Here is a 25,273-nt window from a genome sequence, read left to right as displayed (position 1 = left end):
ATTCAGTGTTATTGGTTGATCTAAATTATCTAAACTTAATTAAACACGGTGAATTCTTATTAAAGCATTTTATCGGGAAATGTGTATTTTAATACTTTTAACTTCATGTCAGTTCTTTTTGTGATGATCACAATTGCGTTTTAACACAGTATCGCAAATCAATTAAGCCTCTGCCTACAAAGCTCTTCACTACTTCACAAAATATGCAAATCTTCAAGAAATAAGGTTTCCACATAATATCTTATCTGAATGTACTACAGTACACATGAAAAATGCTGACAAAACATATCTTTATGCTGTCAAACTTGAGCGATGACTGAACATGATGCACATACTAAAAAAGAAGAGAGCCCTCTTTTAATTATTTCATCTCAACAGCAGTAACCATCGCTTCCGTCCCGTGAATCATGCTTAACAGGGTGCTACAGAAGCTATGACAGCATTTCGCCTCAATTAAAGCTGAACCAAAAGGATGGATTTGGTTCCACAGATCTTGATCCAGGTCAAAGGGTCGTGTTTGCGGAGCACGAGAGACTGGCTTCTCCCTCCTCTGTGTTGTGATTGGTGCCCGCTGAGAGCTCACGTCCCCAGAGGCCTCAGCAAACCATGTTCCTGTGTGTGAGTGTGAATGAGTCACGTCTGGGCTGGAGCGTGTCTGAGTGGCGAGGCGGAGAATTCAGCAGGGAGGACTGCGCAGGGCGAAGAGCTGTCTCTATAATCCAGGGTAAACACTGAGCAGCATGACTGCACGCCTTAGACGTGACCAAAGCCGGCAGAACAGAAATGGATGAAACGAGGAGGCTGCTGCTTGCCTGCATGCCTGCCCAGCTCCGTTTGCCACCAGCACTTCCTTAATTTCTCTTCGTGTTTTTCTCCCCTGTTTTGTAACTCCTTTGAGGATTTCACTGGAGACTCTCAGCACTGAATTAACCTGTGGGTATCACTGCTGGTGTCTGTTGTTTAAGGTCAAGCCAGACTCGAGCCAACCTCTGTAAATATCATTTGGTCTGCTATTTGCTGTTAGACCTCAAGAGCGATGTCTTATTTATTATTTCCAGTTGAGGAAAGGTCATCACTTGAGTTTTTGATAAGATTACAATGCATATTACACCAAAGGTTTTAAGTTGGAAGTTTGTAGAGTGAGTTCAAGCAGAGAAATCCAAAGCAGAGACAAAGTAGAGACAGCCCCAGCTGAAGCACAAAAATCCCTTTTCTGTGGCAGCTCAAGAATTCAGTCACATTTTTCTAACTCTGCAACTTTCAAGCAGCTCTTAAGTGCATTACTTGACATTCCATTATTTAAAAGACTACAAAAAGAAGAAGAAAGATCTCGGGGGAAAAAGGCTGTACTTCAAAAAGTAAAGTTTCGCAATTAGCACTAGTTCATGGTCATTGCTGAAAATAAGCACATGAATCTTGTTTATATTTCATTTTATCCAGATGCTTCATCCTCCAGTATTTCAATCACGCATGAGTACTGATTTCATCAGGTTTTCAGGATAAATGAAAACAGAAACTGGTTCATGGGCTCATCAGCTTGCAAAGCAGATGATCTGAGGGATTTTCAGAAAGAATTTGCTGGACAACATTTTGCCTTAAATAAAGATGTAAATATTAGAGCCAACATGTCCTGCCAAATCTAGGCTTTCTGAGAACTAATAAAAGACATGTTTTTTTTGTGTCCAGTCAGGAAAAAAAAGGAAAGACTTCTCTGTTTTCTAAAACAAAGGCAGCAAAGATAGCACTGTGACTGTGACTGATTCATTTCATGTCTTTATAAATGGAATCTGTTTTAAACAAACAAAAGCAAACACTAAACTTCAGATTTAAGAGCTCCAATGCAGCGTGTGGCAGATATTACTCTTCGGTGGCCAATTACTGGTAGAGTTGCTCACACTGAGCCTGCCAAATTGAGCAGAGTAGGTCGGGACACTCAAGTGACTTCTCCCCCTGTGTGAGCACGGTGGGGACAGATGGGCAGGAGATGCTGGAGTGGAGCTGGAGTTGGCCCAGCCAGCTCAGTGTCAGTCCATCCGCTCTATCCCTGGCTCCAGCTCAACTCAGCCGGACATCCTGTTAGTCAGCCAATGGAGAGCACCCACCGCATCATGACCTCCGCATTAGGATCTGACATGGCTGTCTTCATTTAACCTTTACTTATACCAGGAAGTCTCACTGAGAAAACACCCCGCTTACGTTAGTTCCAGCCAAAAAAGGACAGTTTGCTTCCGAGGTATAGTCTTCTAGGATTTGGCAGGATATACTTGGAGGAAATTTGAAAGCATTTCATTTATTTTTATTTTTAAAGGATTGTTAGAAGAGTGTGAAGGTGCTTTTGGTGTAGTAACGGCGATAACAAAGGAGAGACAGAAACCACCTTTGAGTGTATGATTGGAGAAGCTTCAGGCAGCACACAGGCAGGATTTAGAGTGATGTAGGTGTTTTAATTTATGATGTATCCTCCTATGCAGACAGTTTTATTACTCTTTTAATGGACATCGATGAAGTAACGGCATATGTGAAGCTACTTTATCTACGATGCTTGTGTTGCCATCATAAAACATCAGTCTTTATATAGAGGAAAAAAGACCCTCTTTTTATTGTAGATAAGCTTATTTTGTCTGGCCATATGGGAGACGAAAATATATTTTATATTAATGTTATAACAGTAAAAAATAAATAAATTAAAAATGTACATCCATCAAACATTCATGTGGCTAACTCATCCATCTTTTTTGTCCGTCATGTGTTTGACGGACATTGTTTGTCCCTTGGAAATATTTACATAAAATATGCTAATGAAATTAAAAAGGGAAGTGTGAGTTGATGCTGCCAGGCTCTGAATCTCTAATGACTCCCTGCCATCCCTGGAAAAAGCCTGATTAATTTAGGAATGTCGGCCGCATTGGAGAGTGATTAATTCCTCCTGGATTCAACCATTTAAACGAACAAGGCAGAGGGGAGGAAGGAAAACAGGGAGCCCAAAATATGGATGCATAATTAATACATTTGGATCATTTAATTAGCCACCCAAACAGAGGGAACGCGCAGCTACATTGTGTCACTGCTTTGTTCAAGTAATAGGCCACAGTTAGGTCTCTCTTACAGAAAGGCGAATATAATGAGCCCCCCTGTTGATATGGGGAATATTGGACCATCTCTCAGGCTAGTAAATATGGGGAGACAGTTTGAACAAATGATTACTTGTTTCTTTGATGTCTCATGTGTCTGACTAAGCAGAGCTAGAGAAGAAAACAAGACATTTCTAGGGTTTTAGTGCCTAACGATATCCTGAAAAGCAATCTTTCACACTTGAAAGAATCAAGGATTTTTTGAGATCTAAAACAAATGTCTGTCTTTTCTTTTTCAGAATGATGTGAAGCTCACTTGAGGAGAACAAGACCCCGCTTGAGCTGATCTTTTTTCTGGACAATCCTGCTACTTGTTGACACACAACCCTGTTTGTCTGAGCTCAATACTTTTCAGAGCCACGTGGGGATGGGAACGTGCTTGTATAAAGGATGGACTTACTGCGGCCTCACTAAAGGTCACGGTCCTCTAAAGGTCATGTCATGGCCCCTGGCACTGTGGCTATTGACTCTAATCTCTCTGAATCAAAAGATGACTCTAGGACAAACTATGAACACCTTCCAATCAGAGAGGAGGGAGTGGTCACTGAACCACTTGACTGTGCATCAGTCTACTGGGGCTTTGTACATTGGAGCTGTCAATCGAATTTACAAGTTGTCTTCTAATCTAACACTCCTGGTGTCTCATGATACAGGACCAGAGTATGACAACAAAGCATGTTATCCTCCACTAATTGTCCAGCCCTGTTCTGAGCCTTTGGCCTCCACTGACAATGTTAACAAATTGTTGCTTATCGACTACTCTCACAACCGGCTGCTGGCCTGTGGCAGCCTCTACCAGGGCGTCTGTAAGCTGATGAGGCTGGATGATTTGTTCATCCTTGTGGAGCCCACGCATAAGAAAGAGCACTACCTGTCCAGTGACAACCAGACTGGGACGATGTATGGAGTTGTTGTACCCTCTCAGGGTCAGGATGCGACTTTATACATCGGCACTGCCGTAGGCGGAAAACAGGACTACTTTCCAACTATCTCCAGCCGAAAGCTGCCTCGTGACCCAGAATCCTCCGCCATGCTGGACTATGAGCTTCACACTGATTTTGTTTCTTCTCTGATTAAAATCCCCTCAGACACACTGGCTCTTGTGCCACACTTTGACATCTACTACATCTATGGCTTTGCCAGCAGCAGCTTTGTCTACTTCATGACTGTCCAGCCGGAGACTCCAGAGAACGGGATGCCTGCAGGTGGCTCCCCTGGCGACCTCTTTTACACATCCCGCATCATCCGCCTGTGCAAAGGTGACAAGAAGTTCCACTCGTATGTGTCACTTCCTGTGGGGTGCATTCACAGAGGCGAGGAGTACCGTCTGCTGCAGGCAGCTTACCTGTCCAAGGCCGGCAGGGTTCTGGCTAAGTCACTCAACATTAGTGCTCAAGAGGATGTGCTCTTTGCTGTGTTCTCGAAAGGACAGAAGCAGTACCACGACCCTCCAGATCACTCTGCTCTCTGCATCTTCACCATCCAGGACATCAACACCCGCATTAAGGAGCGGCTGCAGTCCTGCTACCAAGGAGAAGGAAATCTGGAGTTGCACTGGCTGCTGGGAAAGGACGTGCAGTGCACCAAGGCGGTAGGTAGATTTTAGGGAGAAATGCTGCTTTGAACTTCATATATTTAGCGAAAGTATCACACAGTAGTGTGTAGCAGTGATATAGTAGAGCTGTACTGAAAGTTAGACTTGCAAGTATGATTGCAGCCTAAACAGCTGATAGATAGGCAGTCTGTGCTATGCTGAAGACACTATTCAGGTTTCAAGATCCCATGAGAGCAGAAGAGCTGGAGGAGATTATTTCCACAATGCTAATCAGAGGAATTCTGTATTGAGCTCTGATTTCATTCAGGGGTTTAGGCACCGACTCCCGCCTCCTTCTCCTCCCCTTTCTCTCCCTCTCTTTCCCCATCTCCCTCCTTCTGCTCTTGTCGCTGTCAGCATTTTTTGAGCCCTCTGAGACCTGTTCTTGATCTTGAGAAAAAACTGCCTTTCTTGTGAATGTCCAAGTCTGTGCCTTTATAAAAGCTATAATTCTGCATAATGAGAGGCTTTCATGGAAGCAAGTTGAAAGTGAAGCGTGAAAACAATGATATTTATCGCATGCGGTAAATCACTCTTGTGGTTCCCAACATGTACTTTGATTAAACCATGTCATCAAATAAATGAGATGTAATGTTATCCATAACACCAACGCAATCGCAAAAGAAATCTCTCTCTCTGTATTCATATGCTGTATGTGTCTGTAATGTGTCTCATTGGATACTTTAGTTCTCTGGTTACATAAATACTCAGTCAAATCAAGCACCAGTTGGGCATGGTGATGCATTAGGTATGATTTCTGTGGTCAGTACAGTTTATATAAGTGTTCATGCATGTAACAACATTGTATAGCCACGGCAGATCACCACTTGAAAAGCCCAAAACCTTTCCACTCTGTTGATTCAGTGCCAATAATGGCAGTTTCTTATTCTGCTAGTTTAAATATAAATTTTATTGCTTTTTGCAACAACATACAAAGGTTTGTTTTCCCAATTATATGCTGCTGTAATAGGAACCCTTTTTCCCCGCCCTCACCTCCCACCCTGCTCTCTTCCAAACCTACAAAAAAAAACAAAAAAAAAACAAACCCACATAAAATATGTATACATTTGTACAATATGTGGCATTTATACATATTCAAGGAAACAAAAAAGAAAGGAGAGAAAAAAAAAGTAGACAATAGAAATAGCTAGCACATACTAAACAATTTTCTCCTCATCCACACTCCTGCAGGAGTTGTCCGATGTTTACTTCTTTTATAAAGTTTTTAAATGGCTTCCAAATTTCATCAAAATATGTTAACTTGTTTTTGAGAAAGTACGTTATCCTTTCCATTGCCATACACTGTGCCAAAGAATTTATCCAAGCACCAATAGCAGGAGGATCTGATGTTTTCCAATTTAATGCAATCATACGTTTTGCCTGTAATGTACAATAATCCATAAACTTAATTTGATGGGCTCTTAGTTTAAGATTTTTAGAATACACTTGTAATAGCAACATTTCTACATCTAGATGTAGATGTAGATGTAGAAGTATTCTGCTAGTTGCTGGGCAAATAAGACATAAAATTCACAGCTAATGACTGAGGCTTTAAATTGGCAGCTGGGTGCTTTAAGTGAAATGATAATATCACTTAAAGTGTAAGAGGTGGGAACTCAGAGATTTTTGTAGCTGACCGTTTGGGGAGTTCCTTTTTTAAGGCACAAAATATCAATTATGCAAATTAAGTATTTAATAACAAATGGGACATGCAATTAACTGCTAAAATAAGCCTGTCTTATTTTTTTGCATTTGATCTGGAAATTAACTCACTGTACCTGTATCTGTATTTTGTAAATCACACATAAAACTAATCACACCTATGAGAACTATTTGGGGATTGGGCTCACATGCTATTTTGCCGAATATAGTAAATCTGGCCCTTGGTCATTCAATTCTCAAGTTGATCCTTTCAAAGTTTCCTCTAGGTCTACTTTTCCTTCCTGATAAGGGAACAACACAATGAATTGCCACAAAGAAGGCGCTTGAAAATGGCTTCATTGGGCATTAAGGCGTTCTCAACACCAAACAGAGAGACCTACAGTATTTAATTCAATAGCAATCCATCACACTACTGTTAGCATAACAACATTTAACCAAAAGAAAAAAAAAGGCAACTATGCTACTTTAATAAAATTTGATCATTAGCCTAATGTGTTTCAGAAACAGAGGATAAAAAATAGCTGCTCTAAAAGGGTAGATTTATATATTAGGTGACAGGCAATTAGCAGAGGTTTGAGGTGCACGTTAGAAGATCAAGCAATCTAAAAATCTGAGAAAAAGACAAACTACACAGGGTCTCTGGTGCACACACTCTTGAGGTCAAATGCAAGTTTTTTTCCCAAGTGAAATACTGACCAGATATTGGAATCAGCATAAACGTCAGGGTTTCCTAAAACTTATGTTCGATGCCATGGCAGTGCTCCAAAAGATGAGATAATTCATGTAAATCACAAAAGTCTGCATAGTGTCAATACAAGAACAGTTAAACAATAACCGAAGTCCTGAAGACACACCATCTGGAAACTATAAACTAAACCAAAGTATAAACCTAATAATAAGCCTGTATATTTCTTGTGCTAATCCATCTAGTGCAAGTTAAGAATCTTTACTGGATCAGTCACTGGCTGAGACCACATCCTCATTATTATTTGACAATGGTGGATGAAGAATTGTGAACTGATGGTGCGGTTTGGGGAAGGCCTGAGAGCGGACTGGCAGCGGCTCCTGAGCCAGGCAGATCCAGAAGTGAATGAAAAAGAGGGGTTGGGAAAATGAGAACAACACGTTTTAGTGTTTTAGGGCTGCAACGATTAGTCGACTAGTCACGATTACGTCGACTATCAAAATCGTCGACGACTGATTTAATAGTCGACGCGTCGTTTGAAGCTTTGTAAGATCCCAAAAGACGCAGGAATAAGTAGTAGGATTTAAGAGTGTAATAACGGACTGAAACAGAAGATGGCAGCACTGCATGTACAAGGATGCCAGCTGCCGTTAAACCCCGAAGAAGAATAAGAAGCTGTGTCCCAGAATTCATAGCGCAGCCTAGTTCAGTTTCCAACAATGGCGGCAGCTAATTAGTTTTAATATTACTCTTATTATTCTTTCTGGGTCACAAAATAAACGTTTAACATATCAAGACATCTCATATTTTCAAAAGCGCTCCGACGTTTTCGGAGACGTCTGTTACCCACCAGCTCGATAGCTAGCCGGGGGCAAGGCTCACTAGAGCCCGTGAGAACACCGGACTCCTGGCAAATCGTTTTCAAACCCACCGCTGTCTTCCGCTACTCAGGTTAAACATGATATACAAATCCCTTAGATAACTTAAAAATTTTATTGTTTGCCTTTTTTTTAGTATTTTATTTGTTCCTGAGTAAATCGGTTTGGCTGAGATTAAAGTTATAGTTTTTACACAGCTGAATAAACCTCAAGCAGACAACTGATTATCAGATGCTCGAGAATATACTCCGGTGTCCCGTTATATTTTAGATATCAAGGAGTTTATTAAATTTCACCGAAACAATCTGCAAATGTCATTAAAATTTTATAAACTATCATCTTGTCTTTATTTTTAGTTAGCACATACCTTAAACACTTAAAGCTGTAAGCTAATGATAGTTATATAAGAGCAGATGCATGCTGGTGCAATAAGCTGTACGTTTTACGTCCAATGGATGCATGATCTGATTAGTCCACTAATCGCAAAAATAATCGGTGACTAGTCAACTATCAAAATAATTGTTTGTGGCAGCCCTAATGCATATACAGACAAAGGACCAGAAGGGGAGTGTAGGAGCAGTGGTCCTGCTTCTAAAATTCAGATTAATTATCTTCACGTAAACTTTAACCTGGCGGTACTAGATTTGAGTGCATTTTCTCAAATGTGTGCATCAAGTTTTAAATGACACTCCATTCAATCATCAATCGCAAGTGTCACAACAGCAAGAAGTTATTTGAAGATTATGAAGATTAATCCCCAGAAGACCACAAAATCTGATGGAAGTCCAACAGTTGATGATTAAATTCAAACCAAAATGGTCAAAAAAGCAACCAAAGCAATTCTGCTTTTAGTACAACTACTAAATCCAGTATTAATTTACAGCATATATGTGTAAGTGTCCACATATATTTATTTAGTGTACAGATAGGCATGTCATTAAAATTTCAGCAGCAGAATTTCACATTGACTATTTGGCAATATGTGCAACACTTTTGTGGGTCCAGAGGGAATCTTGAAAATGAGAGATGGATCTTCTATTTCTTGTTTATAAGACTGGAGGTAAAGTGCATGAGCAAAAAGAACTGGGCAGTGGTGCGATATTAGATACATTTATGGTATGCTCACTTAATTGATCACATTTAGTTGATCATTTCAGGGCTAACGAATAATATATGCTTCAGAAATGGAGGATTTAAAACAACAATAAAAAAGCCCTAAAAGGGTAGATTTATATATTAAGTGACAGGCAATTAGCAAAAGTTTGAGGTGCATGTTAGAAGATGCAATAGGACTGCTAAGCGTGCAGCTCTCTTTGATGCCCAATCAAAACCTAACATCTCTTGTGCTCTGTGATGTCAGATCAAGCGATCTAAAAATCACAGAAACAGGCGCAAAATACACGCCGTCTCTCGTGTTTGCCATCAGCAATTATTCTGCTCCGCAAATTTGCCCGCTCTGAGGCGTGTTCACAAACCCAGCAGCACAAACCCTTTTGAAGTAATAATTTTTAACCCTGAAAATCGTGCGCTTAATGCATGTTAGGCTTACCATAAGTCACTCTGAGTTCTCCTCTTATATTCGCATGTGTCTACAGCAATTTCAGTCAGTTTCTGGCCCCCACTAGCTCTCTTCACCCTCTCTCATTACATCTATTTCCTCTCCTTATATCTGTCATACCCACTCCTCCTTCATTTCATTCTCACTGCTTTTCCATCCCTCCTCCTTTCACCTTCTCTCCGGTTCTCTTCCTCACTTCGTCTCAAAAACACAACTCTCTGCCATCATTATCTTAATCTTTTCTATATTTTCACTCGCACACCCTCCTTCTCTCCACGCAGCCTGTTCCCATTGATGATCACTTCTGCGGTCTGGATATAAACCAACCCCTGGGGGGTTCCCAGCTGGTGTCAGGTCGGACAGTGTTCACTGAGAGCAGGGACAGGCTGACCTCTGTCACTTCCTACATCTACGGTGGACACAGTGTAGTCTTCCTGGGGACCAGGAGTGGACGACTTAAGAAGGTGAGTGCAGCTATACACTAACAGTCACTGGCAAACATGAGAGGATTTTTTATCTTGTTTTAAAAAGAATGAAATCTGACATGCATGAATTGTATTGTTTGTGGTGAATTGGTAGATCTCAAGACATGGGAAAGATGAGAAGAGATTATGCATCTTTTGATGATTTACCATGTTGCGTTTCTACACAAAACACATCAATGATTTCTTAAGGCTGCTCTGCCTCCTGTGATAATTAGTTTGGGGTCATGTGGTAACATGAAACACCATATGAATGGCATGCCATGAAATTTTGTGTGTTAACACTACATTTTGTTTTTGCTTATGCATTTTTAAATGTATTTTTACATGATTAATTATTCCCTGTAACACTGAACATACTTAAAATGTGCAAAAATGACACAAAACATGCCCGTGGCATGCTCTTACACTACAATCCCATGGCATCATGTTGCTCTTCTATAAAACTTTTGGGTGAATGAATAAACGAAAGGACATGGGTAACTGCCTCCATCATTCAAAGGGACTGACAAAACGAGACACTTCAAAATTAAATGTGTTGTACAGTATTTCAGGACTTCCCTTTTATAAATATTGGCGATTTACATACTTTTTAGTCACAAATGCTGTGTGTCTATTCAGCTTATCTTTAAACTTTACTTTTTCAAGTTCTAACATGAAAAACTGAAAGCTTCAAGCTCAAGCCAGGACTACATCACTGTGACAGCAGGTTCATTTCTCCACCGTGCAATCAGATATTCTGAGCTTAACTATCTCAATCCCATATTTGGCAGCTTTTTAAAACAAGCTTAGCAGAACTGCATGGCATGATCTGATATCGAACATCATAATTGCTGCTGCTCCAGGATCATCACAGGAGCTGAGCAGTTATGTGTTTGAGATATCATATCTTTGTAACTCAGGGGAAAAAAAATGCTGCATGTTGCAGTCAGACTCCTTATAAGTTCTCGCAAGTGAGCTCACATTATCCCTATTTTATACTCCTCACACTGGCTCCCAGTCGATTTTGAGAATGCTTTTTCTGTACTTATATACAGAGCACTAAATCGACTAGGTCCAGATCATTTATCTCAACATCTTATTAAACACACTACCGCTCGCAGTCTTCAGTCGCAGGATCAAAATTTATTAGTTCTGCCTACCAGATTGAAGACTAGCAGGGGCAGAGCCTTTCAGTCTGTTACACCTAGAGTCTACCACTCCAGCTACATTTAGCTGACTCTGTGGACTCCTTCAAAAGGCATTTGAAAAGGCTTCTGTCTAACCAGGCCTTCTGCTGAGATTCTTTTTTTCTTTCATTTATTACTTTTTAAATCCTGTAACATGGTGTCATACTGATAGCAATAGTTTTGTTTTGTTTTTTAACAATTTTTTTAAAATGATTGCAATCATTTTGTTGTGCTGTGACTTTATGTCAGTTAAAAGTGCTCTTCAAATAAAGCACTTGCATACTAATTACAATAAAAGACATTTGCCTTTAAGGGTTTCTGCCAGAAAAGCGTCTTAAGATATAGTTAACACTGTGCAAGGATATGCATTCATGCAAACTGATGATACAAAATGATACTTAAACATAACCGATCAGTTTTAGCATCTAAACTTACCCAAACATCGATTGACAGTAACTTAATAGTGCACGAAGTCTAAAAATAATATCTCCACATTGGACACAAACCCCCACCATCACATTTTTCTCTGCAGGAAGTGCTAAACTTCGGTATTTTGCCTGACTTGCAAAGCTGTGACATCACAAACATGTGACTGGTCAGTTCAAGTGATGGTCCTGGAGCAACGTTAACATTATATTGTAGAAGCAAAGCAGATACTGTTATATCAGATACATCTGCTGACACGACAAATTTTTCACATGTAAAATTACCAAATTTATCAAAATCTCTGCGATATACACTGCTGAAATACATCACGTCTGGCAGCTTTTGTGTCTCACCCACGCGGATGTAATAATGATCCCTAATCCATTAACAGAAATTCATGCAATAATCTGTTCAATTAATGATCTAATTAGCATAACTGGTTTTGTTAAGTATATCATGGTTATTATGGTAGGAGGACATTACGCAGCTGAACAAAGGTACAGCAGCACCACATTTTGTGCTTCAGCCCTCAGACAGTCGCTCTTAGTTGAGAACAAATTGATGTAAATCTCCATCCATGACTACTTGAGCCAAAACTGAAGCGCACGTCTGTTCCTTCAGTTCCTTTGTGTTAAAGTAAAAGGACATTATGCAGCTGTAGTGGCTCTTGTTTAACAGTGCCCTGGTGGATTTTGGGTTGAATAGCTTTTAGCATTACAAATTACCTCGAGGACCACTTCACTGATTTAGAAAATGATTTTGCTCCGCTTAATAAGAATTTTTAAATGTTTCTAAACATAATTAAATGTACCTAAGTGTTCTGTGCAAGTTTTAGTTCATGCTGCTCCCTAAAACTTCAAAAACATGTGTGTGTTCTCTGCTTCAAACCCTAAAATATGATTTCCAGTTCTTTTCAATTCCAGGATTCAGCCTCATGGTTATAGCGCCTTGTACGAATGTCTTAAAATCTAATGTTAATTTTCTTTTACAGATAAGTTGGTGATATGAAACATTTTTTTTTCTGTAAAAGGCAAAAAAGATCAAATCCAATATTAAATTGACTAGTATTTCCTGTGCAAACCAGATGTATATTATTTTAAATCATTCTGAGCTCAGCTGCTGTCAAAAAACTGCTAAAACACACATAACTGTTTCACATTTACACTGGGTGACATGTTTCTTTATAACAGTGAACACAAGCTCTGTAGTTTATTTTGAGTCATTCAGCAAATACCATTCTGTTCCCTTATATAACACAGCAAATCTGCATCTGAACATAGCCTGCGACAAATTCTCTTTTTACACTTGTTTAAGTAGCACTGGCTTAACTATGGCTCCTAGCTATTTTAAGAACAGCCTTTTAAAGATTTAATTTTTTAGAAACAAGGTCAAAAGCCTTAGACAAACACAGTCCAGGGTCAAATGCTTTAACAGTCTGACTAAGTCACTGTGGATTTTGGTATTTTCTTTGTAATCATCACAATTTTTTTTTTCTTGTGCCGTCCACATAATCACAGAATCCCTGAGCAACCTTGGTACCAGCTGCCGTGCCAAAAATAAAATGCAGAACACGAGCTAACTGGCACCCCAGTTCACGCCTCTCACACATATCTGCCGTGTGCGTTAGCACTGGAAAGCCTAACAAGCGCTGGCAGGAAAACGACGTTGTACATGAACACGACTTATATCTCTACAGTGACAGTAAACACAACACATGGGCCAGCCAATAACTGTGCTACATAATTAGAGCTTAAAAAGATATTCATGGCTGAAGAACAGAGAGCCTCTGGTTGTAGAGCTCCTAGCTCTTCTATCAAACAGATACCAACAAAGAAACTCTCTGAAAAGGCCACAAGTGTACTTCGGGTGACTGTTTAAAAGGGGATGATAGTGCACACTAACAGACAGTCTTCATGTTGTTACACATTTCAGCACATTATTAACCGTTTATTGACTCTGTCAGTTGTCTAAATGGTAGCAAAGCTTGTTGTTTTATCTAATGTATGTTGCATTCTTGTACAGCACTTTGGTCAACGCTCCTGTTGTAATTAAATGTGCTATATAAAAAATAAACCAATTAAACCATTAATTGGCAGTCCAAAAACACAAAAATACAATCTGTTTATTTAAGGCAAGGCAAGGCAAGTTTATTTGTATAGCACAATTCAACAACAAGGCGATTCAAAGTGCTTTACAGAGACATTAGAAACAAGAACAAATAAAAAGCATGATTTAAAATTGATTAAAACAAACAAATAAACTAACTAACTAATTAACAAACAAACAAACAACAGTATATAAAATCAAAACAGATAAAATCAGAACAGTAGATAAAATCAGTAGTTAAATGTAAGTTTTGAAATTTAAGCTTAAAGTGTGGATTTGGTGCTTTATTCAAATGCAGCTGAGAACAGGTGAGTCTTCAACCTGGATTTAAATAAACTGAGTGTTTCAGCTGATCTGAGGCTTTCTGGGAGTTTGTTCCAGATATAAGGAGCATAAAATCTGAATGCAGCTTCTCCGTGTCTGGTTCTGACTCTGGGAACTGATAAAAGACCGGATCCAGATGACCTGAGGGATCTGGATGGTTCATACTGGGTCAGGAGGTCATTGATGTATTTTGGTCCTAAACCATTCAGAGCTTTATAGGCCAGCATCAGAACTTTAAAGTCTATCCTCTGACGGACAGGCAGCCAGTGTAAAGACCTCAGAGCTGGACTGATGTGGTCCACTTTTTTGGTCTTAGTGAGGACTCGAGCAGCAGAGTTCTGAATGAGCTGTAGTTGTCTGACTGATTTTTTAGGTAGACCTGTAAAGATGCTGTTACAGTAATCAAGCCTACTAAAGATGAATGCATGGACTAGTTTTTCCAGGTCCTGTTGAGACATCAGATCTTTTATCCTTGATATATTCTTGAGGTGATAGTAAGCTGACTTTGTTATTGTCTTAATGTGTTTTTCTAAGTTTAGGTCTGCATCCATCACTACACCCAAATTTCTCGCCTGGTTTGTGGTTTTTAGATGTATAGATTGAAGTTCTCTGGTGACCTGTAATCGTTTTTCTTTGGCGCCAAAGACTATTACCTCAGTTTTGTTTTTGTTTAGCTGGAGAAAATTGTGGCACAACCAGTCATTGATTTCCTCAATGCATTTACCAAGAGCCTGTACAGGGCCTCGGTCTCCTGGTGACATTGTGATATATATTTGTGTGTCATCTGCATAGCTGTGATAGTTTATTTTGTTGTTGTTTATAATCTGTGCCAGTGGGAGCATGTAGATGTTAAACAGAAGGGGTCCCAAGATGGAACCTTGGGGAACTCCACATGTGATACTTGTCTGCTCAGATGTGAAGTTACCTATTGATACAAAGTATTTCCTGTTTTCTACGTATGTTTTGAACCAGTTTAGTACAGTTCCTGAAAGACCTGTCCAGTTCTCCAGTCGTTTGAGTAATATGTTGTGGTCAACTGTATCAAATGCTGCACTGAGATCCAGTAAAACTAGGACTGACATTTTTCCACTGTCTGTATTCAGACATATGTCATTAAACACTTTGGTCAGAGCGGTTTCAGTGCTGTGGTTCTGTCTAAAACCTGACTGGAAGGCATCGTAGCAATTATTCTGTTTTAAGAAGTAACTGAGCTGTTGAGAAACTGCTTTTTCAATGATCTTACTTAAAAACGGGAGATTTGAGATCGGCCTGTAGTTGTTCATTTGTGTCTTGTCAAGATTGTCCTTTTTCAGTATAGGTTTGATTACAGCAGTTTTTAGTGATTCTGGAAACACACCTGATAGTAAAGAAAAGTTGACGATCTGTAACAGGTCTGACTCTAAAGTCTTTGAGACCTTTTTGAAAAAACTTGTTGGCAGGACATCTAAACAGCAGGAGGAGGAGTTCAGTTGACCTAAGATGTCCTCCAGGTCTTTGCTGTTAATAGGTTGAAACTGTTTCATGGTGTTTAAACAGTTTTTTGGTGGACACAGTACATATCCTGGATCTGCTGTTGATGTACCAATTGCTTGTCTAATTTTTTGGATTTTTTCAGTGAAGAATTTGGCAAAGTCATTGCAGGCCATGGTCGAATGAAGTTCAGCTGCCACTGACACAGGAGGGTTTGTTAGCCTGTCAACTGTAGAAAATAAGACCCGAGCATTATGGCTGTTTTTAGTGATGATGTCAGAGAAGTAGGACCTCCTTGCACTCCTCAGTTGTAAATTATAATTGTGAAGTTTCTCTTTATAAATGTCATAATGAACCTGGAGGTTTGTTTTTCTCCATCTGCGCTCAGCTTTCCTACACTCTCTTTTTTCATTTTTCACCAGTGTGGAGTTTCTCCATGGAGACTTTTTCCTTCCAGAGATAACCTTCACCTTAATGGGAGCAATAGTGTCCATTACATTTAACATGTTAGCATTGAAGCTATTGACGAGCTCATTGACTGACCCTCTGGACAGGTCAGGTGTTAATGGGAAGACCTGGTTAAAAATTGCACTACTGTGTTCAGTTATACACCGTTTTGTTATCACTGTTGTTGATATATTTGTGTGGGCTGAGATTTTACTTTCAAAGAAAACACAGTAATGATCAGACACGCCCACATCAGACACAGTAACCTTTGGAATGCTCAGGCCTTGGAGGTCAGTAGGTCAAGAGTGTGTCCTCTATTATGTGTGGCCTCTGTTACATGCTGAGTCAGCCCAAAGTTGCCCAGAGTGTTACTCAGGTCTTTAGTCCCTTTGTCCTGAGGGTTGTCCACATGAATGTTAAAATCCCCAGCAATAATTACACAGTCAAAATCAACACAGATCACAGACAGCAGTTCACTGAGGTCATTAAAAAAGTCTGTGCAGTATTTGGGAGGCCTGTAAACATTAAGAAACACAACTTTGGATGGGGCCTTCAGCTGTAAAGCCACATATTCAAAAGACTGAAAACTTCCAGGAGATAGCTGCTTACATTGAAATGATTCATTCAATAAGACAGCAACCCCTCCTCCTCTCCTGCTCGCCCTGACCTCACTGATAAAACTGTAGTTAGGAGGGGTCGTCTCGATGAGAACAGCTCCACTGTTACTTTGGTCCAACCAAGTTTCAGTTAAAAACATAAAATCAAGGCTGTGCTCAGTGATTAAATCATTAATTAAAAATGTTTTCCCAGCTAGAGATCTAATGTTTAATAAAGCCAACTTAAGTGTTTTAGAGGTATTACTTGTCCCCTCGTGTTTGGGAGCAGTCTGTGGCACACAAGGTATGTTTACTATGTTTAAAGATCTTTTAGAGTGCAGCTCTCTGTGTTTTGACCAGGCCACATGTCTCCTGTCACCTAAAAGTACAGAAATTTTAAAACCTTCTAGTAAACAGGGTCCCAGCTTCTCCTGGGAAAAGTCATCACTGCCATAATCCTCACAGCCCGGACCCTTCACACATCACGCATCAGACTGCGGAGACAGGGCATGAAGAGGAACTAAGGGGGGCGAGGCTGGGCAATGTGACTTCGATTGCTCTGTTGAGGGTGGGGCTCGATGGCGAACCTTTGGCCGCTCTGGTGGGGGGTTTATGGGGGACAAAAAGGGATTGGGACGGGGGGTAGATCTGAGCCCAGCATTGACCCGCTCCATCATCTCCTCAGTGAATTTCAGGTGTGGGGAGGAGGGAGAAAGGGAGGGGGAGGAGGGTGATGGCCTGTCAGGGGTTTGGGGGACTGGGGAAGGTCGTGGTCCCTTGTCCTGGTCGTTGGTGTTGTTGAGAGAGTTGGAGGCAAATAGGGACCCCTCTTCTTGCCTTAGATGTCTCTCCTTTCTGAGGCTCTTCCTCAGATGCCATGGATGTCTCTCCTTTCTGAGGCTCTTCCCGATTTGAAAGACAACTCAAATCTTCATATCTGAAACTGACTCAAAATAATCGCCCGGATACCAAAAAAAGTCTTTCTATTAATCATTCATTTATAATTTTAATTTTACGGTAGAGTAATGGAGAAGCTTGTTAAATATTTGTTTTTATAAAATATTTTTTAAAACTCTCTGGTGCAGGCCAAGTATACTAAGCCCTTCACAGTCTATTGCATGTGTAACTACTCATCAAGGTAAGCCTAAAAGAAATTCAGCTGAACCTGCCTTGATGAGGCAGGCGGGGAGGCAAGCAAAGAAAAGCAATCAAACACAAATGCTCGCTAAATATGTTGCTGAATTGACTGACAAAAATCACACAAGTATGAACTACTCAATTCTTCAAGATTGATGTGTTTGTCCAGTCCCACAGACCACGGGATGACCCCTTTCTGTGGGATTCATAAAGTTGATTCAGCTCATTGTCTGTCATGTTTTGTACTGTAGCAAGTTATTATAATCAAGTTCCTATAAAGCTCATTCTTCTGATCTAACTGAATTGACTTGTTGGGACTGCAGGCTCTGGTTCCTGCACAGTTGTAGAGCGTGCAGCTGACTGAGGAAATGTGTGAGAGGACTGTTGTGACATTAGCCCGGGGGCCTCAGTCTTATGAGGAGCAATCTGTCTGACACAACGCACACACACATACTGGTCCAGACTGGGGGCACAGATAGCATCACTGCAGCTCTTTCATTTGATGAGCCATCAGGGAAAAAGACAAGATAGGCTGACAGTGGAGGAGAGAGAGAAAGAGAAAACAGTCAGGCAATGTGAGACAAAGAAAGAAGGATGACCACTGGGGAAAAAGGAGAAGCAACAGATATGGAGGAAGAAAGGCAGGGATATTAAGTGGAAAAAAAACAAGGACATATTAAGAATGAAGGGGAAGTAAGACTGGCAAAAAATAAAAATAAAACACTGAGAGAAAGGGAGACTTCGTGTTTGTTCAGGAGGTAAGCATTAAGTTTTGGGTGAGCAGTAGTAATCCATCGTTACCACTGTTAAGTGCAGCCTTTAAAGGCCAGAGTTTGCCATTACGCTGACAGAACATGCAGGCATGATTCAGACTCCCAGGAGCCTCTAAGGAGCACAGGGTCACCTCTCCAATCCTATTCTATCACCCCCAAATGGACAGTCTCAGTGGAAATGGGGCATGACAATAAATATCATGAGTGGATCACTGCAACAGCAGGGCCATAGCAAAGGTCAAGCCTGCCACAGAAAGGGTGTAACCAGGGTGAAAGGTCACCAGGATAACCATCTTAGTATCCAGGCTCCGTGCAGCATATGGATGCGCTCATCAATGTGTCTCAATTAGACTGCTCCTGTTCCAGCTATAATAGGACGTTTCAATCATCATCTGCTGCAGCTTTGTAGCCATAGGTGGTTGATTTTAGTGAAGTAATATGACCCTGTGGGTGACTCGAGGCTGAACACAAAATGGGGCTTTTACACTTAGCAGGATGTATGCTAATGAGGTGAATCCGGATAGAAGTGATTATCTCATCCTGATCCTTATTAAAATGCATTCTGGTCTCAAGGTATGAGGTACAGAAATAGTAGATGCAACTTTCAGTGGCACAAATACTGTCTCACACCGAGGTTCTAACAATTTATGTGCAACAATGACGCACATTTATCTGAATTCAGTGGTTCTGTTTTGCTCATGTGATGCTCTGGAACAAATCTGAACAGCTTCATAAAAACTGTCCCTGAGCTTTCAGAAAGAAAGAATCTCTTTAGTCTACACACAGTGATTTCATGTCTATTTAAACAAACACTGAAAGAAACACTGAAAACTCATACGTGGGAAATAGAGAGAGTGGAGAAACGATTTAAAGCGCAAGCCTAAGGATGGAAGGAATGAAATGAATGATTATCACCGATCGAATAACTAGTTTTATTGTGCTTTTCTTGGCAGTATGTTCTGAAATCTTGAAAGTTAACAAGACACTTCTTTGTCAAGTCGTGAGGTGAAGGTGATCAATCCTTAACAGTGTTTCACACCCTCGATATAGTGAGGCTGAATTTTTACGACCAGGTTCCCATACCTAGAGATCTTTCAGACCTCCCAGTATATATTTGTTGAACAAATCGAGGTCATATCAGGTTTTCGCCACACTTTGATTGATGGTGGGATATTTTTTTAAACGCACTCGCATATGTTTAGGTCAAATTTTAATTCGATTTCATTTATATAGCACCAAATCACAAGCACAGCTGTCTCAAAGCCCTTTATATTGTAAAGTAAAGACCCCACAGTAATACAGAGAAACCACAATAATCAAACGACCCCCTATGATCAAGCATTTGGCGACAGTGGGAAAGAAAAACTCCCTTTAAGAAGGAAGAAACTTCCAGCAGGCCAATTGGGGGTGTGGGGAGTGTTAACAGTAATGTCTCTCTCTCATGAATGCACTTATCTTAAATGTGCCATGTGCATAAAGAAGGTCTCTGACAGGATAATCAACAAAACTAACATGACTTCCTTGTTTAAAGCTTAATGTTAAATCGTATATAGTCAAAAGTGGTGTTTTACCCTGGTAGAATCCTGAACAGTGATATTGTTGCTTACAGGCATGTCTACAGTTATCAGTTAGGTTGATGGAATCATTACTCGTCTCCGAACCAGCTTTAAGACGATTAAATAATTGTTGGTGGAAAGAGGACACAAAGCTCACTGTAGGAGCCATTTTCGTGTTTGCATGCCTCTAGTTGTCCCTTTTTGTGTTTGTGAGTGATTGCATTTAAGGCAGGAACATTTAATTAGGGTCACTGATCATAAGGACCAAACAGTTTGTGATCGCTGTGCTGTTGTGATTTATGTTTGATAATGTTGGACATTAAGATGAACTGTGGAATGGCAAATGCAATCAATGGTGAACAATAAATGTTTAAGCTGACAAGATAACAACAACGCTGGAATTATTGGACTTTCTCAATACCACAAGTTTTCTTTCATAACAGTGGCACTGTGTCAGCTCCACCATTGAACACCTCAGTGGCTTCAAGCGTAGCCTCTACACTCAATGCAAGGGGTTAACAACATACATTCTGTTTATAGCTTTTTATAATTCTGCATCAGATTTTACCTGCTGATAGCACCACCATAACGCCAGATGGCCGTAATATGTGGGATGAGGCTGCATCAGTAACCATGGACATTCTGTCCTCTACTTTGTGATATACACACACGAGATCTTTAAAACTTCATTATTACAAAGTCCAGACTAAAAAGCAGCAGATTATGCTTCAGATTGTTTCATATTATTTTTATCATTTGGAATTCCTACTAGCATCAAGCTCTAGTAGTACACACCACAGTCATAGGTCCTGTGATCCAATCTTTACAGCTTGTGTAGTGCAGACTATGATAATTAAGCAAAAAGTATATTATGTATGCTGTACGTTCATGTAAAAGAGAAAGTTTTGATAAGATTGTATGCAGTGGCAACTGAGTACACCCACACTGTTTCAATCCGATTATTAAGTGATGACGTGACGAATCCTACTTCCGGGCCTAAAGTAGTCTGCGTTTAATATGGCTTTTGTGTTGTTAACATGTTTAATGTTATGTATTTTCTTCTATTTAATCTCAAAAAGCTCCTAAAAAAAGTCAGTGACCACTGTTGACCTCCCTCGGCTTTTATTACCGCTAATCATTTATTTAAGCTCAGTTTTTAAAACCTTAGGATGTAACTACAGCCCAGCCCATGCAGCAGTATATGAATGACTAACCTCGTATTGTGGATGGATTATCTCAGTTGTTCTCCTGGCTGAAGTTTGGTCCTTTTACAGCATCCTGCCATGCGATTACATTTGTTCCTGACCACTGAGAACCCTCACGTTAACGTTTATCGAGTGGAAAAAAAGTTAGTTTGTTTATATTATGCTAACATAGCTGTGTCGCTAGCGGTCACGTAGTACATCATTATATACCAGCTAGCCAAACTTCAGTAACCCTACAAACGTCACTGCTGTTTAGTTTTCTGTCTTCAGCTCATTAGCTGATCATCAGCAAATGTGACCACCTCTGTAAAACTGAAAGGTTTTACTAGTTTGCTGCTTTTCTAAAGTGTTTGGGTGTGTCTTAACACAAAATATTCCCAGAAGTGGACGTCCCAGCAAATTCAAGAACATGACAGCAGGTTTAAGCTTCCAAAGTTTATCTTAAAAATGACTGAGAGGGCCAAATTGCAAGATATTGGCCCATAATGAATAACACTGTGTGGGGTAAAAACCAAATACCAGTGTTGCAGTGATGTTAAGGACAGGCCCTGGGCACCTTGGAGTCACTGAGTCAACTATAAATGCCTCTGCATACCAAAGTGTTCTAAAGGTCAAATGTGAGGTCAAGATGAATCAAGATGTCAATGTCCACTCTTCAGCTTAACTGAAATGGCTTTGCAGGGCCTAAAGAGAGCTGTGCATATACAAATGCCAGTCAACCTCAATGAACTGAAGCTGCAGAATGGGACAAAATTCCTCTGCAACAATATAAGAGTGATAGAATTATACAGAACACCATTGCTTCTGCTTATTCCTCCTAAAGGTGGACTACACAGAATCCTGTGAAAACTTTCCTTTATTAATTACATATTTTTCACTTGGTCAAAACATTTAGGATAACACTTCTCTCGACCTTTTTGTACGAAAGCCAGAAGGACTGTAAACTTTTGCCTCTTACGTAGCTACCATAGTCTAGCAAGTACCTAAGCAGAAAACACACTGCAGAATGACTTTTCTTACCCTGTGGCAGCCTCAAACACATAACAAGTGATGAGTGGATTTGATTTTCTGAGGAAATGTTGCTGCTGAGCACATTAATGCTCAGAAGGACTGTGCCATGGGACTAGGCCATACAGAGTGAAACTATGTGCTCTTCTGACAAAGTGAGCAAATTAAAAATATTGTGCAACTCAGTATGAGATGCTTCCAAGTTTCTTGTAAAATTTATCCTATGTAGTGCTTTTCTATGTTCCGGGAGAAATCAGCGAAGTCATCACTGCCACTGAGAAAGTGCAGTAACATTTTATGATTAACTCATTCGTGTGTGCCACAGGACTTTACCTTAGGTAGACAAGGCTGACAAGCATCACAAATTAGATCCCTGCAGCTGCCTCAGCCCTATTCTTGAGCAAGCCAGTGATGCCTTTACTATTCAATCACTGCAAGAAAACTGCCTCAGTGGTGGCAAATATAATTTGAAGGATGCATTTACGAGTGCAGTGTAGAACGAAATAAAAACAGACCGGCACATTACCTCAGCGGCTGTAGCTACTCAGCAGCAGTATTTCCCTAGAAATGGTTGAAAATGTTAAGCTCACGGCAAATAAAGCCTTAGTCAAATACTCTCATGTGCAAATAGTGGATTCATTACAGCTTATTGAGACAGTTGACTGGCTGAAGAAATCCCAGAGTGAATGGATAAATGACTTGAACTTTTCAAAGTCACGGTTGTAAGGGGACTGAGAAAGGAAGACGTGGTGATTGAAATCATAAGAATGGGGAGGAGAGCAGGAAAAATAGATTTGTTTGAGGCTACTCCGAGAAGAATCTTCATCTTGCATTAAGAGCGCAGACCTTAAGGGTAAAAATCTTTAGAGCGGATCGCAATTCAATGTCTCAGTACAGCTAAAATAGTATTAAGAGAGGCAATTTGGTGATAACAGAGAAAAGTGTACATCTTTCTTCTTTTCCTTACTGGCTTTTATTTAGCAGCTATGTTTCCCTCCAACTCTTTGTCCTCTCTTCCTTTATATCTGTTCTTTCTCTTGTGCGGTCACACAAATGGAAACAGGACTGTGACTGCATTGCGGTCAGGAAAATGAAGACCATACGGGTGCAATGAATTGTTCCACTGTCCCCCTCCCACCGCTTTTGTTGATGGGCCATGGGAACCTGACAAACAATGGGAATGATTGGAGGGATGGGGGCTGCACGGAGGAGGACAGGAAACAGAGAACAGGAAACCATGTCCTCAAGGAGACAGAAAAGAAGTGAACATGCACAGACTGAGCGGAGACTGTGGTCAAGTTGTAGAAATTGTGGAATGAAAACCTGGAAGCTTGCCATGCAGCTGAAGGTTAAAGCGAACTGAAAATTTGGCTGCTGGAACTGGAAGGCTTTTAACAATAAATCTCAAAAACACACATGCATTCACACACACACACACTTGAATGTCATGACCTCTTTTCCAACCCAGTTGGCAATCGCGTTTTAGGTATGCACTTGCCAACATACAGCGTATCTAGTGGCTGTGATCAATATGCTCCTCTTTGTGACTGTGGTTAGCATAATGGCTGAATGATTAGTCGTGTCCTGTAATACACATCTCCACCTCAGTGACACTCTTTGTGTTCATTAGCTGCTGCAGCTCGTCTCTTTAGCATTCACAGAGCCATGATGGATATGCGGGCTAATCAATGCACGCTCTCCTTGGCTGTCATCTACAATTGGACCATATGCCAGCCACTCAACCTTAAAGGTGGACAGTTGTCTGGCCCTTATGTTACTGCATGCCCTGTGTCACAATACGGAGTCAGCCAGGGAGCATCCACTGTGAGTTCTGTGCCAAAATCTGTCTTGTTTACACTCTGAATACATATACTTCGGATCTAGTCTTGCGTGTATAATCATTCTGCTCCTGTTTTCAGAGTAATGGAAGATTTATGTGTGGTTTCCTTGCAAACGTTAGTCCTGATTATTACTCTTAATGGTTTTACATGAAAAACATGCATGGAGGAGGATGAAATATTGATTTCTGGCATAATGTGGCATAAAGACTAGAAAACTGTTTGTTTAAGAACAGCTATACCAGACTTGCCATGTCTAGGTCAGAGTGCGTCAGACAACTGGTCTTCAGGGACAAACCTTGTCAGAGTGGCAGATTGGGAATGATTTACTGAACAGACTGCTCTTTGCCTCCTGGGTCATCATCCATATGTTTAGGTTAACTGGGCACAGCTTGGTTGGCTATATATGGACAGAATTTCTTTCTCAAGTTTGGCTGGTCAATGCATAAACATAAGAATCATCTGCTTTACAATGTTTCTCCATTTTCAGGAGAAAACAGGTCGTTTTAGACATTTATGAGTGTACTTCCTCTGCTTTAATATCGTTGCCTGAAATCAATCCCATCTGTAAATACACACAGGAGAGACTTTTGACTGAGTGTATTACTCATACGAGGTCTGGCAGCTTTACAGCGGAGCCAAAACGGCTCAAACCAAGCAACATCTTAGAAGTCTTTTTTTTTGTTTTCTTTGGCTCTCACAGGATAAGAGTGGAGCTTAGCATTTAAGATGCAAAGCCGTCCACTAGAAAGCTAGGCTGTTTTCGTTAAGAGCCCATGGGCTCAGGTTGCATATCTGTTTGTAGAGGCCAAACTAAGCTGGGTTGTTTATAACCATCACAGGTTCTGCAAGGGAATTTCAGCAGCAGGAAGGATATTGCTGTTATTGGCTTAAATATTATTCATGGGTTAAATATATATCCTTGTCAGCTGTGAGAGGCTGGGATGAGAGAATGAAATGCGAGGCATACTGAGGTCATACTGTATGAACATGTGGTATCAATGGCAAAACAGTACAGTTCTTCTGTTACATGACAAAGACCACACAGGAAGTTCAACAAAAAGAGGTTTCCTAAGGTTTTTGGAAAATATGCAGTCCTTGGTATTGACTTTAAAGCAATGCCCTAACTACTTTACCACAAACCTATTTAGACATGTGATCCATCCACGGTGGATCAAATCTACTATTAAACATGAAAAAAAAGAGCAAAGCACAACCAAAAAGCATT

At 40.4% G+C, this 25,273-nt stretch overlaps 1 protein-coding gene across 2 annotated transcripts in view; it reads left to right on the top strand.

Moving 5' to 3' along the window:
- LOC113022072 (plexin-A2-like) overlaps window positions 1-25,273 on the top strand; it is an 87,255-nt gene that overhangs the window by 8,565 nt on the left and 53,417 nt on the right. For both annotated transcript variants that reach the window (XM_026167080.1, XM_026167081.1), the window contains exons 2-3: window positions 3,371-4,722; window positions 9,790-9,972. In XM_026167080.1, the coding sequence (XP_026022865.1) occupies window positions 3,499-4,722; window positions 9,790-9,972 (1,407 nt within the window). In that variant the 5' untranslated portion in view covers window positions 3,371-3,498. The remainder of the gene's footprint in view (window positions 1-3,370; window positions 4,723-9,789; window positions 9,973-25,273) is intronic.

The sequence above is a fragment of the Astatotilapia calliptera genome, chromosome 5 (assembly GCF_900246225.1).
Source record: "Astatotilapia calliptera chromosome 5, fAstCal1.2, whole genome shotgun sequence".
NCBI classification, from domain to species: Eukaryota; Metazoa; Chordata; class Actinopteri; order Cichliformes; family Cichlidae; genus Astatotilapia; species Astatotilapia calliptera.
The sequence above is the reverse complement of the archived record's forward strand: the minus strand, read 5'-3'. Positions and strand labels throughout refer to the sequence as shown.